General features: G+C 41.5%; 1 protein-coding gene across 3 annotated transcripts in view; it reads right to left on the reverse strand.

Moving 5' to 3' along the window:
- The window catches only part of TAF4B (TATA-box binding protein associated factor 4b), a 158,900-nt gene that overhangs the window by 95,355 nt on the left and 46,454 nt on the right, over positions 1 to 17,091 (reverse strand). For all 3 annotated transcript variants that reach the window (XM_075826320.1, XM_075826319.1, XM_075826322.1), the window contains exons 3-4: positions 11,167 to 11,289; positions 9,442 to 10,152 (exon numbers count right to left, since the gene is read on the reverse strand). In XM_075826320.1, coding sequence (XP_075682435.1) covers positions 9,442 to 10,152; positions 11,167 to 11,289 — 834 coding nt within the window. The remainder of the gene's footprint in view (positions 1 to 9,441; positions 10,153 to 11,166; positions 11,290 to 17,091) is intronic.

The following is a 17,091-nucleotide window of genomic DNA, read 5'->3' on the forward strand; positions in this document are numbered from 1 at the left end:
ATCCATCCACATGAAGCAGAGGAAATGGATTTTCAGCTTCCCGGAGAGATCAGATTATAGCTGCAGCCAATAGAGGTCAATGGAGAAGGGAGGGGGTTGAGGGAGCAAACACATACAAAGATGATTGCTGCTGCTACTTTTAGTAATGGCGGATTCACACAAAGCGTGAATTCTGCAACCTAAATTCCACAAGAAATACACGTTGTGTGAACTCACCCTTAGTGTTCCACTGTCTCACCGCAGTGCTGGATTCACAGCAATGCTGCTCATTAATGCTGTATATTGTCTTCTATGCTACTGCTTCTGTATATGTGTATGTGTTGGTCAGAGTTAGGAGAGAGGTATCTCCCCCTTCTCAGTGTGCAGTGTATGTTCGACATATCAGCTAGTCTCCTCCCACTCTGGAGCAGAGTTCAGGGATAACAGACAATTAGAGAAAGAACCTGCAGCGGGGTAAACTGCTGAAAAACACCACAGCGTTTATGGGCATTTCATCCCGTTTGGTTACAAGTTATTGACGGTCAACTTGTTACTGATGCTTTGAGGGAATATCTACATCATAATGTGGGCTCTGCTTCATGTGCTGTTGTCTGAAATGCTCTTAAGGCCTGCTTGCGGGCTGTCTTGTTTCAGGCCGTTGCTAGATCCAAAACCAAACTATTTGGCGAGTTCTTACAACAGAGGGTGCGGTCTATGGCGGAAGCCTTTATTGGGTATGGTGGGACTCCAAAGTTGTTGGCTTGGAAGGCGGCTCGGGATGCTTACAATGCACACACACTTGAATTGGCCAAGACCAAGTGATCTTTTTACAACAGCGTTATTTTGATGGAGGAAAAAACGTTGACATGTACTTGCATTAATAGCTAGGGCCCAGATTGTCTCCTCTTATATACCAGCTCTTAGGAATGTTGCAGGGAAAACACAGGTTGATAATGCTTGCATTCTCCCTGTTTCCGCAAGTCCAAGTTACGAAGTACTACTGACCAGATCTCTCAATATTTGCAGGGAATCAATTTACCATCGTTATCTAAATCTGATAGAGCATTCCTTAGTGGGCCCTTGCAGTTCGAGGAGTTACAGGTGGCAGTCACATCTATGGCCAATAATAAATCTCAGGGTTCTGATAGGCTGCCTGTGGAGTTTTATAAACAATATTTACATATCTGTATTGTTTTTCAATATATCCATATACATTTCTTAAATTTTAACAATTAGCAAACCAACAGCCGACATTATCCACTTCCTTTCCACCTACATAAAGCAGCAAAAGGACAACAACTTTATAAAAAACTAAATAAAAAAAATCATCGTTATTAAATTATTCTTTTAGATCCTTAGAGTCGATCAAGCGGAATACATCCTCAGACTTACCAAAGAATATAGGATGCTCTTTACAGTCTATTCTCATCTTGGTACTACATAGAGTACTGTAGACCATTCAATTGTAGTTTTTTTTTAATGGTAACTAGCAAGCATTTCCTCTGGGTACTTCTAGAGAAATCAGGATCAATTTAAATTCGATCATCATATTTCAACGGCCCAATTTCCCTAGTCTTTTTACTTTAATTATTTCCTTATCCACAAACGAGAGGAATTTTACAATAATGGTTCTTGGAGTATCCCCTATATTTTTAGTTCGCATTGGAACTCTATGGGCAGCTCTATTTGTAGCATCTCTGAGAATGACTCCCTGCCAAAAGTCTCAGGAAAGCATTTTGAAAAAAAAAAGGGATTACAGAAGTGCCCTCCTCTTTTTCTGGAAATCCCAGGAATCTCAGGATTTTTCCTCCTGGCCCTATCGTCCAACTTAGATTGTAGAAATTTTATTTATTGTGACATATACTTGTAATGACTAACAGGTTTGTGGACCCACTAGGCTACTCCACCGGATTGACGTAGGGCCACCTCTAAGGTAGTTGTCTGAGCAGCCTCCCTGGTCTTCACTCTTTAACCCCTCTACAGGGATCTTGTCCTCACTGCCAGGTCTTGAGGAGGTTCCCAGCGGAATAGCTGCTGGTCAAATAGAAGCTAGGCAGACACAGGCATGTGATACCTTGGTGGTAGCAGGACTCAGGCCACCGGATACCAACAGGTGACGGACTCAGGCCACCGGATACCAACAGGTGACGGACTCAGGCCACCGGATACCAACAGGTGACGGACTCAGGCCACAGAATCTTTGCAGGATTACACTAGATTTGTCCAACTTTGCTAAGGCACAGGGGCAGGCAAACTTATAAGGCCCTGGGTGTGCAGAGAAATGCTAGGGACACTTACTGGTACGCGCACTGACCCTTTAAGAAAGGTCAAGCACACGCGCGCGCACCCTACGGGCACAGTGCAAGGGAGGAGGCAGGGGGAAAAGCGTTGGTATCCCTGGAAAGGGAGACGCCTGCGAGGATCAACAGACCGATAAACGTGGCAGTCGGTAGGATGGTGATGCAGTCAGTCAGCGGCCGTCGGCATTATAATCCTTAATAAAACTTCTCCACCAGATTTCTCCAGGGCTTTGATTCTCTGTGCGGTATCCAGAATGCCCTCCCTCATTTTACTCATATCCATCCTCAGGATGGCTACCACCTTCATCAGGCTCCCTAACTTCATTCATTGCCATATCTTTCAAGGTGGGGTTACACATATTTTTGGTGCCACTGCAGGCTTTCGTGGTCTTAAGAATCTCTTGGATGGGGTCCTCCTGCTGTGGTCCCTCTGCATCATGAGTTTCCATGTTGTAGAGAAGGTTTCACTGCTGCCTAAGCGCTTTTCTGGGGTTTTAATCCCCTCCCTTTACTGTGACGGGATGGGGTCCCTTATCTTATTGCTTTGTATTTTTTTATGTGTTCCGACGTAAGGGATTTCCGGGAAAATGTAATAAGCTTATCAGCTGCATTACTAGCTACTTCCTCCAAATTTTCTTCTTTTCCCCCAGCGGTAGGGTTACCTTTACTTTTCCCCGCCATATTTTGACTCCTAGTGCTGCCAATTTCACTTATACCCGGAGATGCCGTTAACATTAGGGAATACAGTAAATTTCCCAGTCCTATAACTGATATAAAGCAGATATAAACAAACCACGTTTAGTCGTGTTAGAAACACAATATTTCACCCCACTCAGTGAATATAAGCGGGCAGTATTTCATTACTTTCAGAAGATATAAGCTGTAAAGGCCTCACACACTTCGTAGATATAAGCAGGCAGTATTTCTCCACGTTCAGTAGATATAGCCAGGCAATATTACACTGCACTCAGTAAATATGGGCAGGCAGGGCGTCCCCTCACTCAGGAGAAATAAGCAGACAGTATTTCACCATGATTAGTGGAAGTAAGCGGGTAGCATCACACCACGCTCATTAGATGTAGCAGGCAGCATTTTTCCATAGTTAGTGGATATTTGCTGGCAGTATTTCACCACATTCAGTGAGTGGATATCAGCAGACAGTGTTACCGATCTCAGTGGATATATCAAAAAGTATTTCATCGCATTTAGTAAATAGAATTCACCCTACACCTAGCAGGTATATCAGACAGTATTACTCGATGCTCAGTGGATATAAGCAGACAGCATTTCACTGCATTTAATGGGGCCCATCAGGTCAACGTCCGAATGGCCCCACCTGACACATATTTGGTAGAGTTCTCTACGCGACTGAGGAAGTCCGCGACCCAGTTGTCAACCCCGGTAATAAGTACCGTATCAGAGCAGGATCGGCCATCATCGCCATGCTGCAAGTGCTGCCCTGGTAATTGAGATAAGCAACAGCCGTGTCATTGTCTGTTTGAATCCACACCGGATGTCCGGACAGAGATGTCCAGTGAGGCAGGCAAAGAAATATGGCACTCAACTTCAGAAGGTTGATGGGAAGGGAGGATTCCTGTGGAGACCACAGCCCGAGTTTGCGAAAGGTGCCCCCCCCCCCCCAGCCCTTGAGACGGACATTCGTGGAGAGGATCAGCCAATTCAGTGTAAGGAAGGAACTACCGGCTCAGGGTGTCCAGAGTGATCTGGGGCACCGTCTTGTTATCTCTATAGGGGGACTTGATAAAAATGTTGTGGAGGTACAGGGTGACCGATGCCCCCCTGGTCCGAATGAGTGTTGATTGCTCTAGAGGGTAGAGTTCAGACAGTGGACGGAAAGAAACTATCTGGGGAGGGGGCGGAAGGCTGGTAAATTAGATTTTCGTACATGGAGGATAGCACTTCCTAAACCCAGGCAACTGAAGTGTGAGAGCCAGATGTCTTTGAAGTGCAGAAGCCTGCCCCCCACTCATACAGAATAGAATGTGGGACCACCTTCAGGCGGAGCTGGTCCGCTTTCGTGGACTGCCACGAGAAGAAGACATGGATGTAGTTTCCAGGTAAGGATGGCCAGAACAAGAGTTCAGGGGAGGACGAGTAGGCATCATGCTCAATATGGACTCAATGATGTTCGCTTGGTTATGAACAGCTCCGAAAAGGTAATGGGCTCATTCCGGATCCAGACCTGATAATACCAGGCGTGAGCAACACTAGAGTTGGTAACAGTGCAGGAACTGCAGGTGTTTGGCCAGGAGGCCAGCATGCATCACATAAGGAAGTAGATAGTCTAGTGGTCAGAGTAAAGGATAATCGGATGACTAGCTCCTCGAAACAAATTCCTCCACTCTTCGAAGGCCAACTTGATGGCCAGGAGTTCACGATCACCAATATCATTTTTCTCGGCTGGGGAGAAGGTTTTGGAGAAAAAGCCAAAAGGAAAGGGTTTTACCTTTATCTCCTTTTTGAGAAAGAACAGCACCCAATCCCACTGATGAAGCGTCCACTTCCAGAACAAAAGAATTATAGAGGTCTATAGGGAATCTAGGCAGGAGGCAGTTTGTTTTAAACTGAGGAAAGCCAAGAAATCCAATATTTTGCCCTAACACTGTTTTAGTAAGAGAAAGATGGATGTCACCAAAAAAGACAAATGAGGAACGTATTGACGCTAATAAATGGCAAATCCTAAAAATCACTGTATGGCTTTTGAGTTTGTGTGGACTTATCCACTTGAGAATTGCAGATAATTTAGCAGGATCCATTTTAAGTCCTTTATCAGAAATTATATAACCTAGGAAATGTAAACTGGATCTTTCAAAATGACTTCTCCAGCTGGGCATAGAGATGGTTGTGAGTCAATGTTTGCGATCAGTGTTCAGATCTGGTAAGAAAATGAGAATATCATCCAAATACACCACCACACAACTGTAAAAGAGATCTTAGGAAATGTCATTAAATTCTCGGTAGACCGCAAGAGCATTACGGAGACAAGGGTTATGACCAGATACTAAAGTGTCCATTTCTGGTATTAAATGCATTTTTCCATTTAGCCCGTTACTAATACAAATTAAATCACAAGTGTGACGTAAATCAAGCTTAGGAAGATCTTCACTCCCAGTAGTCTTTCAAAAGATCAGAAATTAACGGTCATCAATAGTCAATAAAGGGCTGTCTTCTCAGCGAAAAAGAAGCCAGCTACAGCAGATGATGAGGATTTGAATATAAATCCTCTAGTCAAGGAAGTGTGATATGGTATGACATTGTTTCAGTCTCAGGAATAGACAATGCATATACCCTACCCCAAGGTGGTGTGGAGTTGGTTACCAATTCAATGGTGCAATCGTAAGGTCTATGGGGGGGGGGGGGGGGAGAGTCTCTGCATGGTGTTTACAGAGACATTTAAAACATCTCAGGAAAACGTCCAAAACTTGTTCCACAGGCTGAGGCCTAGGGGGACGGATGATAGACATTGTTGGTGGCAAGTTTCACCCCATTGGGATATCAAACCAGAAGTCCAATCAATAACTGGAGTGTTTCTGTAACCAGGGAAGATGCAGGAGAAGATGACTGGGCCTTCCAAACATAAAAATAAATTTGTACATGATAAGGTGCTCCGACTTGCATGGAGATGGGTTTTCGTAACCTGGTGGATGATTTCCAGCAATAATTCTCTATCCATGGAAGAAATGGTAAGAGACTCAAATAGAGCACAGGGATCAGATAACGGGAAGCTAGAGATAAACAAAGAAAATTTCCTGCAGAGCCAAAATTCAGAAATGCTTGAAAAGGGCACAGAGCTCCAGGGATGGACAGAAAAACTGGTAATGTCATTTTTTAGAGGCAGATTCTCTGCCTAGGGTAACCTCTCCTACTTGCCCTAGGCTTTGGAGTTTCACGGCCCCATGAAGCAATCACTTTGAAAATAGCTGTTACCTCCACAATACAAACAACGATTATTAGTACACCTTCTTTGGTGTTCCTCCACAGAGAGTTTAAGCCTTTCCACCTGAATAGGTTTGTCGGGATAAGCAGGAGCATGGTCTAGTAGAAGTTTCTGAAAGAGGCACTCTAAGGTACTCGAACACTGTCCGTTTGCCTTTCGCGGAACCGGATGTGAAAAAGATTAAATCATCTAATAAAACAGGTAAACCCCGACCTGCCAATTCATCCTTAATGACCGGGCCTGAAAAGGTCTTAATGACCAGCTACATTTTTCAGTTTTACCTCTCTGCATTTCAGCAGCCATAACCTTTTTATTTTTTTATGGATGTGGCCGTATGGCGCCTTGTTTTATGCTGGAGAAACTATTTTTTTTTCACAGTTTGGAGGTAGTGAAGTGAAGAAAAAGCGATTCTCAGCATCGTTTTTCTTGTTTATTTTTTATCCTGTTCACGTTTCACGCTAAATAGGGGGCAATAAAATATATTTTATGAAACATAATGTCTTATTTTTTTGACTTTTTTTTTAATCCCATTAAGGGATAACTATTTTTTTTACCTGTAATGTATTAGCATACTCCTGTATGACACAGGCAGCTGTTGGGTAGCACATGGTGTGCCTGAACAGCAGGCTTACTGAACAGCCAGCCCTGGGGACCTTTGTAGATCCCCAGGGCTGACTACAGAGGGATTCCCCGGTGTGTGATCACGTCACCGGGTTTACAATGACGAGATCAAAGCGGAGAGTTCCCTTTGATATCACGACGATCAAAGGATTAAACAGCTGGGGTCCGAATGTTTTCCGACCCCAGCTGTATTCAGCAGGCTCCTCTAAGATCAGGAGCTGTAAGTTACAGCTCCTGCTTAAAGGAGGAGCGCTCATTAGCATCTTCGACAGCGACGCCAAAAGACGTCGCTGTAGACTAAGGACATGCACCGCCTGCCGTCAAAAGACGGTGGGCGGTCATTAAGGAGCTAATCCAGCCTGTCAGACCTTCCTAAACAGTGGCCACAAGAGCTTATTTATTCTTTTATTCCATTGCAACTCAGTAGCCACGGTAGGGAACTGGACCGCATATTGTCCAACAGATTAAGTAACGGAGGTTGAATAAGGAGAAAGCCGCATACGGAGCCCGACCTGGTTATTCAAACACTTTTTTAAATGTAGATAGGAACGCTTGTATATTAGACATGATTTGGTTGTTACGTTCCCATATAGGCAATGCCCAAACCAGCACATCTCCAAACAGTAATGATAAGATGTAGACTTGGCCCTATCAAAAGCAAACTGATGCTCCATCATTACAAAATGGATTGAGCACTGAATTAATAAAGCCTCTGCAGGAATGTCACAATTATAGCGAGAAGGAGTCGATAGGTTTAAACCAGGGCTGCAAGGAGGAGCTTGAGCTGGTGGTGTTTGCGCCACAGCTGAGGCAAGAGGTAAAGCTTGAGACTACAAGCCATTTAAACGAGAAGACACATTTTGTAATCACTGAAACAATTGATCCTGGCGAATACTCGACTGGCGAGTTCATGGGTCAGGTCATAAAATTCAGGCAGGGGAATCCCAGCAGGGTCCATGGCCTAAGAAAACTGCCACTGTGCTAACAGAGGATGGTTTGGAACCTCTGTGATACCAATGAATTTGACGTTGGGCTACACTGGGTGGGGCAGTGCCTAAGGGACTGCTAGGTTTTCAACCTTTAACCTCCATATAGAGATTTGGAGTAGCCCGCTAGATTCCCCAGGTCGCTACCCCCAGAGTAGTCTCTGTTGGCCGCGCTTACATGGACAGGCAAGATATAAACACCAGTAGCCAATGCAGGTTCCTTACTAGTGAAGGTAAGGGCAAACAGTCACTCAAGGTTAGCAAAGCCAGAGGTCAGGGCAGGCAGTTATCACGGTAATCAGGGAAAATGTCAGGGCAGGTGGCAGAAAGTACAAGGTCAAGGGTTGGCAAAAGAACATCCAAAAATATAAACAGCAGCGTAGAACTAGCAACCTAGACCTAATTGCTCAGGCATTGCTCAGGTGTGCGCGCGCACTAGAACCAACAGCAGAGCCAGGAAAAGAGCGCAGGCAGAGTGGGAGGCCACGAACAGAGTGGGCCGAGGTATCGGGAGATCATCGGCCAAGACACAGCAGACAAGCTGGAGAGTATATTGAAGAAGTAGCGGCCATGAACCCTATATTACACAAAACTTTAACTAATTTTTCTTTTTTAGTCCCACTAGGGGACTTGAACACGTGACTGTTCTATCGCTGGTACAATAAACGGCAATATTGTATTGCAATGTAATGTGCTTTTAGTGTCCTCCTATTAAGCCCTTTATTAGGCCCCCAGGCTGTTATGGCAACCATCAGCACTCCGTGATCGCGTCGCGAAGGAGGAGCATTGGGTGACAGAAGGGATCCTATTGACTGCCGCATCTAAGTGGTTAAACGACCAGGACCGGAGTTATTTGGGTAATGTAACTACATTTAAACAGATAAATCTGTAGCAGTTCTAAAAAGGATCAAATTTAGCCGTCACAAACAATACAAACCATCCCACATCATCATTTAAATGGGAAACATATTCCAAACTTAAATATGCAGCATATTAAAACTCCAGATCTACTGACATCGGTCAGAAGAAAAGAGACATTACAATGTCAGAAAATAAAGTTTATTCATTGTATCAGAAAAAGTTATACAAATATCCAACATACTTTCTGTATCAATTTCTTATGGTTTTCAAGATCTCTGCTTGGTGTCATCAAATTGTTTACTTACAGAGGATGCAAATCTGTTCTAATCATCTGATGGACACACACAGGTGCATGGCTCGTTACAGTAGATATCAGAGCGCTGTCCTGTAAACGAGTCATTTACCTGTGTGTCCGTCGCATGACCAGGGCAAATTTCCATCCCATAACTAAACAATGAATGTTCCTATAGAATGACTGCAAGCAGATATCTTGAAAACCATTCAGAACCGACAAATGAAGTATATTGGAAAATCGTATAAGTTATCATTATGACATTAGCTGAAACCGTTATACCCCATTAACATTTTAACTAGTAACCCTACAAAAATTGACTATGTTACTGTGCTCATGAGTGTAAAAGGTAACAGAATTCTAGACAAGAACAACAATGTTACACAAGATTATGAAACACAATGTAAACCCATAAACGGACAATAAGAGAACATGCATGCTTACTGTGGTGTTTGTAGGCTGTGCGACTTGTGGTTTATTCAGAGGTTCAGCTTTGGAAAAAGTCATATTGGAGGCTACAGGTGGAACGCTTGCTTGTATTTGCACAGGTCGGTTATTTTCCTTCATAGACGAGGTAACCAACGTAGAAGCCGGTGATCTGCTGGATACTATGATGGACGCCCCAACTGGAGTAGTTGCACTGCAAATATTACAGCCAGTTATCTTGATAGTAGAGCCACTAGTAACAGTTGGAAGTCCACTAGATGGGATGTAAGTTTTTACAAGATTTGCCGTAGGCTGTTTAGCAGGAATAGCGGAGGTGGCAGTAGGTGTTGGCACCTGAGAAGCACATACAGTCACGGTCGGCATCACAACTGAATTGCAAGTATTTACTGCAATGGGTGTAATTGGAGGTATTGAAGTTCTAACAGGTAAAACAGCGACAGTGCTGGTGTTTAATGCCAGGGTAGAAGTGCCTGTAATGCCTGCTGTGGATGGAGCAGTTGTTGTGGCAGCAGGTGAAGTGCATGAAACGGTTAAAGGAGAGGCTGAGGGGGTGGAGGCTCGAATTATTACTGTAGAGGTTCCTTGGCTATTAGCTACTGTTTGTGGGGTAGTGCAAATCCTAACTAATGTAGGACGGGGAACTGAGGTATTTGCTTTAGAAGCTACAGATGAGGTAACCTTGACAATTCCACTTGATGCACCAGTAGACTGTAACAGAAGAAAAAGATATTTAAGAAAAAACATCCACCATTTTTTTTTCATTAAAAATGTGTTATTGGTGCAACTCTCAAATTCGTTTTTGAGATACAGCTGCTTTGTATCCTGTATACAGAGCAGCTGTATCTTTCGCTAAGACCTGAATGTGTCAGTCCCGCGGACCTGATGTCAGCGGGTCCTGTGTGTCTCTGACACGCAGGATCCGCACGTAATCTATCACTTCTAAGTTATGAACTTAGATGTGATGGATAACAGGTTGATCCTGCGTGTCAGACACGCAGGACCTGCTTTCACTGAACTCGTCAGTCCCGCGAACCTGACGGGTACAGGATTCAGCGAACGATACAGCTGCTCTGTATACAGGATAGAGAGCAGCTGTATTTCAAAAGTAAAAATTATTTTTAATAAAAACTAATCTGAATGTTACACCAAACACTGCCATTTTCAATAAAAAAAAACAAAACAAACAAACAACGTAAAGATTTACATAGATGATCGGTCACCATGTTTTTTTGTTATAAACAATGTGAGGTTACAATTACTTTTTGATAATGCATCCAGCCATTGTTACAGGAAATTGGAACACCAATACAGAGGTTGCGAAAAGGGCACCCATATTCTATGGGGATAACCAATCTGAATAAATAAGTGGGGTGTTAAAATTTCATCCACACTGTAATACACTGGATTTTCCTCAGGGTGAACATACCGCAAAATGCAATAAAAACTCAAAAAATGCTATGAAAATGCCCTGTGGAAACCGAGGCTAAAGATAGATTAAGAAATTAATAATTAGAATCGAATTTTGGACCGATTTAGATTTAAAAAAAATGGTGTTCAAAGTTGGAAATCACTATAAAGTAAAGTTTTGCCTTTAATTAACCTTGATCATTAATTATGGAATTACATACACATTGCAAAATTAATCTGTTTGAAAAGTGATAAGAGGGTTGCAAATTTATTTTACTATGTATTTAATTTTTAACGTGACTGGTAAATACATACTTGCATTACACTAGGACTTCTCTGGAAAGTTAATGTTTGAGACATAGGTGCCAAGGATGCAGACAGAGGTATGGTTTTCTCACTGTGGCTTCCTAGGCTCGATAGCAGCTGGTTACCTGAATTCTTAAAATAAAACAATAAGTCGTGAGAAAATAAATCATTCGATTTGTTCATCTCATCTGTAGAAGTACTATTCTTTTTTGTTTTCAATATGAACGCTCATTACTTCATCCAATAATTAGAACATTTTAGCAGCCAGCAACTAGCGCCTGTGAAGATCCGACTCATCTGAGCTCATCATCCCACAAATAACATTTACTGCATGTTGTAAATTCCTAAGCTATAACTAAGCCATCATTCCATTTTTTTGTTTCAATGGTTTTTATTAAAGATTTTCAGGTAAATACAAAAACAATACACGTACATACTTGTCATCTCTTATTGTATAAACAAAAACATATCTGTCTCATATGTCATGAATCTAACCTACAGCGATTATTTGGTTTGATTATCTTTATTCAACTTTCATGAGCATGCAGATAGTCTTTCTATCTTTTCTGGGGTCTCCAGATATTGTGTGATGACATAAACAACATATATAAACATCATATAAACAACATATGCCAGCAGAACCAACTTCCCGAACATTTATATTATTTCTGTGTTTATTCTTCTTTTGCTATAAATTACTAGCCTTATCAGTATTTTGTTCTGACCTTATGTGAATTGTATTCTTCTATTATTTGAGACAGAGAGGATATTCTATCCATGCCTTCCAATGTTTTCCAAAAGTATCGATCGTACAGTTTCCATATGCTATCGCCCTCTCGTAAGAATAAGAAATGTTAATGGCTGAGATCAGTTCATCCATTGAAGGAATTATCACTTGTTTCCAATAGCGTGTTATAACCAGTTTTGCCATAACTAATATTTTACACATTAGCCTTCTGTGTTCCACTGGAATCATATCTAGTTCTAGAAACAGTAGAACAAGTTGTGGGTTAGGCCTCAACTCCATAGAAAATATATCAGATATTAATTTAATCACCTCTATCCAGTAACTTCTGATATTCGTGCATTCCCATAATATATGAATGAGCGAACCTTCCTTACCACAGTGCCTCCAGCATAGTGGAGATACATTTTTAAACATATAGTGTATACGGTCTGGTGTGTAATACCACCTCAGAACAGTCTTGGTTGCTGCTTCTACATGAGAAACACATCTTAATGAGATATGCATCCATTTGAATGCTGTAATCCAGTGGTGGTCTGTAAATGTTTTCCCCATGTCTTGTTCCCATCTCCTAATAGGTCCGGTTTTTTGGAATTCAGTGTGGAGAGACATAGAATCGTAAAGATATTTTAACCCTTTTTTTTCTTTGTTGAATCCACTTATTACTACCAGATTCCCCTGGAATATCAGATTAGCATGACTGTGAAGGAAATGTTTTACTCTAAGGTACGTGAATAGGTCCTTCTGAGGAATTCCGTGTGTAGATTTTAGCTGTGCAAAACTTATTATTTGGTTATTTTGAAACAATTGATCACAGGAAGTTATTCCTTGTGTTTTCCAGCCCTTGAGCGTCATATATGGCATAGCTAGTTCTATAAATTCTAATGGTATATATGACCTAGATATAGGCAATTTCTGTGTTGCAGAGGTATGTAAAAATGACCAACAAGCCAAGGTAGTTCTGGTCAGGGGTGAAATTTCACTTGGAACTGGTATGTTCCCTAATGTTAGGAAGAGAAGCGATTTTAAGTTGCCTGATTTTAAGTAAGATGTTTCCATGTTCACCCAAGGTTTCGTATTGCCCTCCTTCCACCATGTCCCTGCTTGTGCAGTTATTGTCGTGACGTAGTATCCAAATAAGTCAGGGACACCTAAACCTCCCACCCTCTTATCTTTGATAAGAATATGTGATGCTATCCTCGGTTTCTTTTTATCCCAAATGTAATTCAACATAGTACGTTGGAGACGAGAGAAGTATGAACTAGGTATGTGAATGGGAAGCGTTCGGAATAAATATAATAACTTTGGTAAGAGAAGCATTTTGAACGCGGCGATTCTGCCCAACCATGACACTTCCACTTTGAGCAACCTATTCATTTCTTCTTGAAGGCTTTGTGCTAAAGGGATGTAATTTACCCCAAACAGCTCCTTATGTTTTGCTGACAAAGTGAGGCCTAGATATGTAATTTCCATGTTATTCCATTGAAAAGGGTATTTAGATTGGATAAAGTGTAGGGTTGAGGTATTGAGGTTTAGGGGGAGGCACTGAGATTTCTGCGTGTTCAATTTATATAAAGATACCTGACCAAATTTTGTTATACATTCCATTGCAGTCTCCAAAGAACTCTCTGGTTCAGCTAACGATAATATCACATCATCTGCATATAAAGATACTGTATGAGTTGTCGTCCCTACCTGAATGCCCTTTACTTCTTTATGTGATCTGAGCAATTGAGCTAGTGGTTCTATGGATAATACAAATATGAGGGGTGATAATGGACATCCTTGCCTGGTACCGTTCGAAATGTCAAATCCTCCAGAGAACACACCATTTGTGTATATCTTGGCAGAGGGTTTTGAATATAAAGCTTGAATGGCCGACATTATATTCCCTGAGAAGCCCATATATTCTAATGTAGAAAAGACGTATTTCCACGATATGCGGTCAAACGCCTTCTCCGCGTCTAACGCTAATAGTACGGCTGGGATATGATTTTTTTCAATGTGGTGTAGTAAACCTATCACCCTTCTAGTGTTGTCGGAACCTTGTCGTCCCTTTATGAAACCAGTCTGGTCTTCAGCTATTAGATGTGGTAAAATGGGAGCCAGGCGGTTCGCTAATATTTTGGCATATATTTTCAGATCTATATTCAGCAATGAGATGGGCCTGAAATTTTGTGGTTGGTCGTTTTGTTTCCCAGGTTTGGGTAGTGTAATTATAATTGCTTCCTGATTTTCTTTGGGAAAAACCCCCGAGGATTGGGCTGCTTGGAAAAACCTACATAGGTACGGGGAAAGGAGTTTATGGAATGTTTTGTAGTAAGCGTTGGTTAGACCATCATTCCCAGGTGCTTTATCTGGTGGTAAGGATTTAAGAATGTCAGATATTTCTTTCTCTGTTATTGGAGCGTTTAAACTATTTAATTGAGACGTTGATAATTTTGGTAGAGAAATGTTGTTTAGGAAATTTTTGATTTTATTTTCCGTTGGTTGAGATGTGAAAGGGTCTCTATTAATGTTATAAAGAGCTTCATAAAAATCTTTAAATTTGTTAGCAATATCCACCGGATGTAAAATTTGAGCTTGTTTGTTTGGGTCTATAAGGTATGGGATTCTAGATTTTTGATGATGTTGTTTTAAACGAGCCGCCAATAATTTACCCGCTTTGTTGTTTTGTGAATAATATTTTGTTTTTATTTTGCGTAAATTTTTCTCATATTCAGAGATCATGTTCAGTCTGAGCTCTTGGCGCAAATTATATAACTTAGTTGTTTGTATAGGGGAAGGGGTTGTTTTATTAAGTGTTTCTAGTGATTGAATTTGTTCCGTTAGCTTCGTTATGTTACTTAGACGTATTTTTTTGGCAATATGACCCACTCTTATCAGTGATCCTCTTATGAACGCCTTGTGGGCATTCCACAGTGAATTAATATGTATACCACTTTTATCATTCATTTCAAAATATTCCTTCAAATCTCGTATTAAGTCTAGTTGAAATTTAGAGTGTGTTAGCAGAAACGGGTTGCATCTCCACATAAATGTGGGATTAGATATATGATGTTCTTTTAAGGAAAGCGTTATAGCTGCGTGGTCTGACCATTTGATGGTTTCTATGGTGGTTTTGTCTATAAGGAGTAAAAGATTCTTATCTGTAAAAAACATGTCGATTCTGGAGTAACAGTTATGTGGGTTAGAGAAGAAAGAAAAATCCCTTTCCGTGCCATGCTGTATCCTCCAACTATCATATAATTCTTTGTTCCATATCAGGTTCCTCAAGGAGGTTTGGTTAGTTCTATTACCAGATGTGGAATCTAAGGCTGTGTTCATTACCATATTGAAATCCCCACATATTAGTAATTTACCTTCTCTGATTTTCTCTATCTTCCTGAACACTTTATGTAAGAAGTGTATTTGACGTGTATTAGGTGCATACACTGTTACCAAGGTATATTTAACATTGTTAATCAAACATACCAACAGGATATAACGACCATTGGGGTCAATGTGTACTTTTAACTGCTGAAACGTTAGTGAGTTCTTAATCGCCATCAACACCCCCCTAGATTTGGTTTTATAATGAGATTGGTAGATATGTGGAAAATTATGACATTTGATGCGGTGAGCATCTTTAGATAGGATATGGGTCTCCTGAGCACAAAATATGTCGCATGCTAATATTTTTACCTCTGCCCACATAAAACTCCGTTTCTGAGGAACATTAAGGCCCTTAACATTTAAGGATGCAATCTTAATAGTCATGGTCACAAATACTATCAGTGTTGTCCGTCAATAATACTCCTCCTACATGCCAATACATGAATCTATACATCCCACATTTCCCACATTTGCTTATGGGGATATAAGTACTATGCATCAACATATACTTTACAGGTTTAATCGATCGATACGGTCTTCCGGTGATGTGGATATGGTCTTGTCTTCTACAAGGCCGGAACTGTGATAGTCTCGATACGTGATCTTGTCGTGGTCTGTGTTCATGGACTAGTTCTGCAAGGCAAAAAACTGTGTAACAAAGCCTGTATAACATACAGATAGGGGGGGAAAAAGTCATCCTGAAGTCGAACCAAGATGGACGTCTCGAGCACCCATAAGTGTTCTATCGCCTCAATATTGGAAAATCCTGATCTTCAGTGTTGTGTGGATCCATGCTTAGGTATTTTCTTCCAGTCTTCTCTAAGGTGTTGTGGAGGGTTCCCCATTGGTGTTTTTGAGTGCGTAATCACAATATTCCATCTGTTTAGAATCTCTTTGCCTTCTTCCAGCGTTTGAATTACATGTATATTATTCTGGTGTTTGACCAGTAATTTAACTGGAAATCCCCATCTATACAGGATCTGATGTTCTCTGAGTGCCAACGTGATTGGGTTCAGTTGTCTGCGCATTTGTAGTGTTGTTGCCGAGAGGTCAGCAAATACCAAAATCTTTTGGAACTGTGGCGGTCTCCCTTCTTTCTTTCTAGTCGCTTCCATTAACTTTTCCTTAACGTGGAAGAAATGTATTCGTGCTAACACATCTCTCGGAATCTCTGCAGCAAGATGTTTCGGTTTCGGTATACGGTGTATCCGATCTATAATCAGATCATTTTGTGAACATTCCGGAACCAAGCTTTTAATAAATTGCTGTGCAAATTTATTTAGATCTTGCTTTAGTATGTCTTCCGGGATTCCTCTGAACTTTACGTTGTTGCGTCTTGTCCTGTCTTCCATGTCAGCCATTTTGATTTTAAGTTGAGTGACATCTTCCACTAGGCCATAATGAGCATCTATTACTTCATTGTGAGAAGAGGTGATTTCTCCCATTTTATTTTCAAGATGTACTACCCGTTGTTCCACTTCTTGTACGGAAGTAGATAATGGCTGGATAAGGCCTGTCAGGCTATTGTGTATAGATTTATGTAATGCTTGCAACATGTTTCGCATCATGTCTGCTGTAATTGGGTCTGTAGAAGGAGGTAAGTGACCTAAAAAGTCAGGCGTCTCTGTCTCCGACAGGGGTATGATACTGTTGTTTGTAAGATTTCTTACCCCATCCAAGAGATCTTCTGGACTGTGCAGTTGTTCTGGTATTCGATCTGAACTTCCGTCTAAGGGTGAAGATGGCGCCGATCTAGCCGTCCCACGTGGTGTGGAGCGCTGCGGTCTCCCCGTTCGCCCGTCCGTCTCGTGGTG

The sequence above is a fragment of the Rhinoderma darwinii genome, chromosome 5 (assembly GCF_050947455.1).
Source record: "Rhinoderma darwinii isolate aRhiDar2 chromosome 5, aRhiDar2.hap1, whole genome shotgun sequence".
Taxonomy (NCBI): Eukaryota; Metazoa; Chordata; class Amphibia; order Anura; family Rhinodermatidae; genus Rhinoderma; species Rhinoderma darwinii.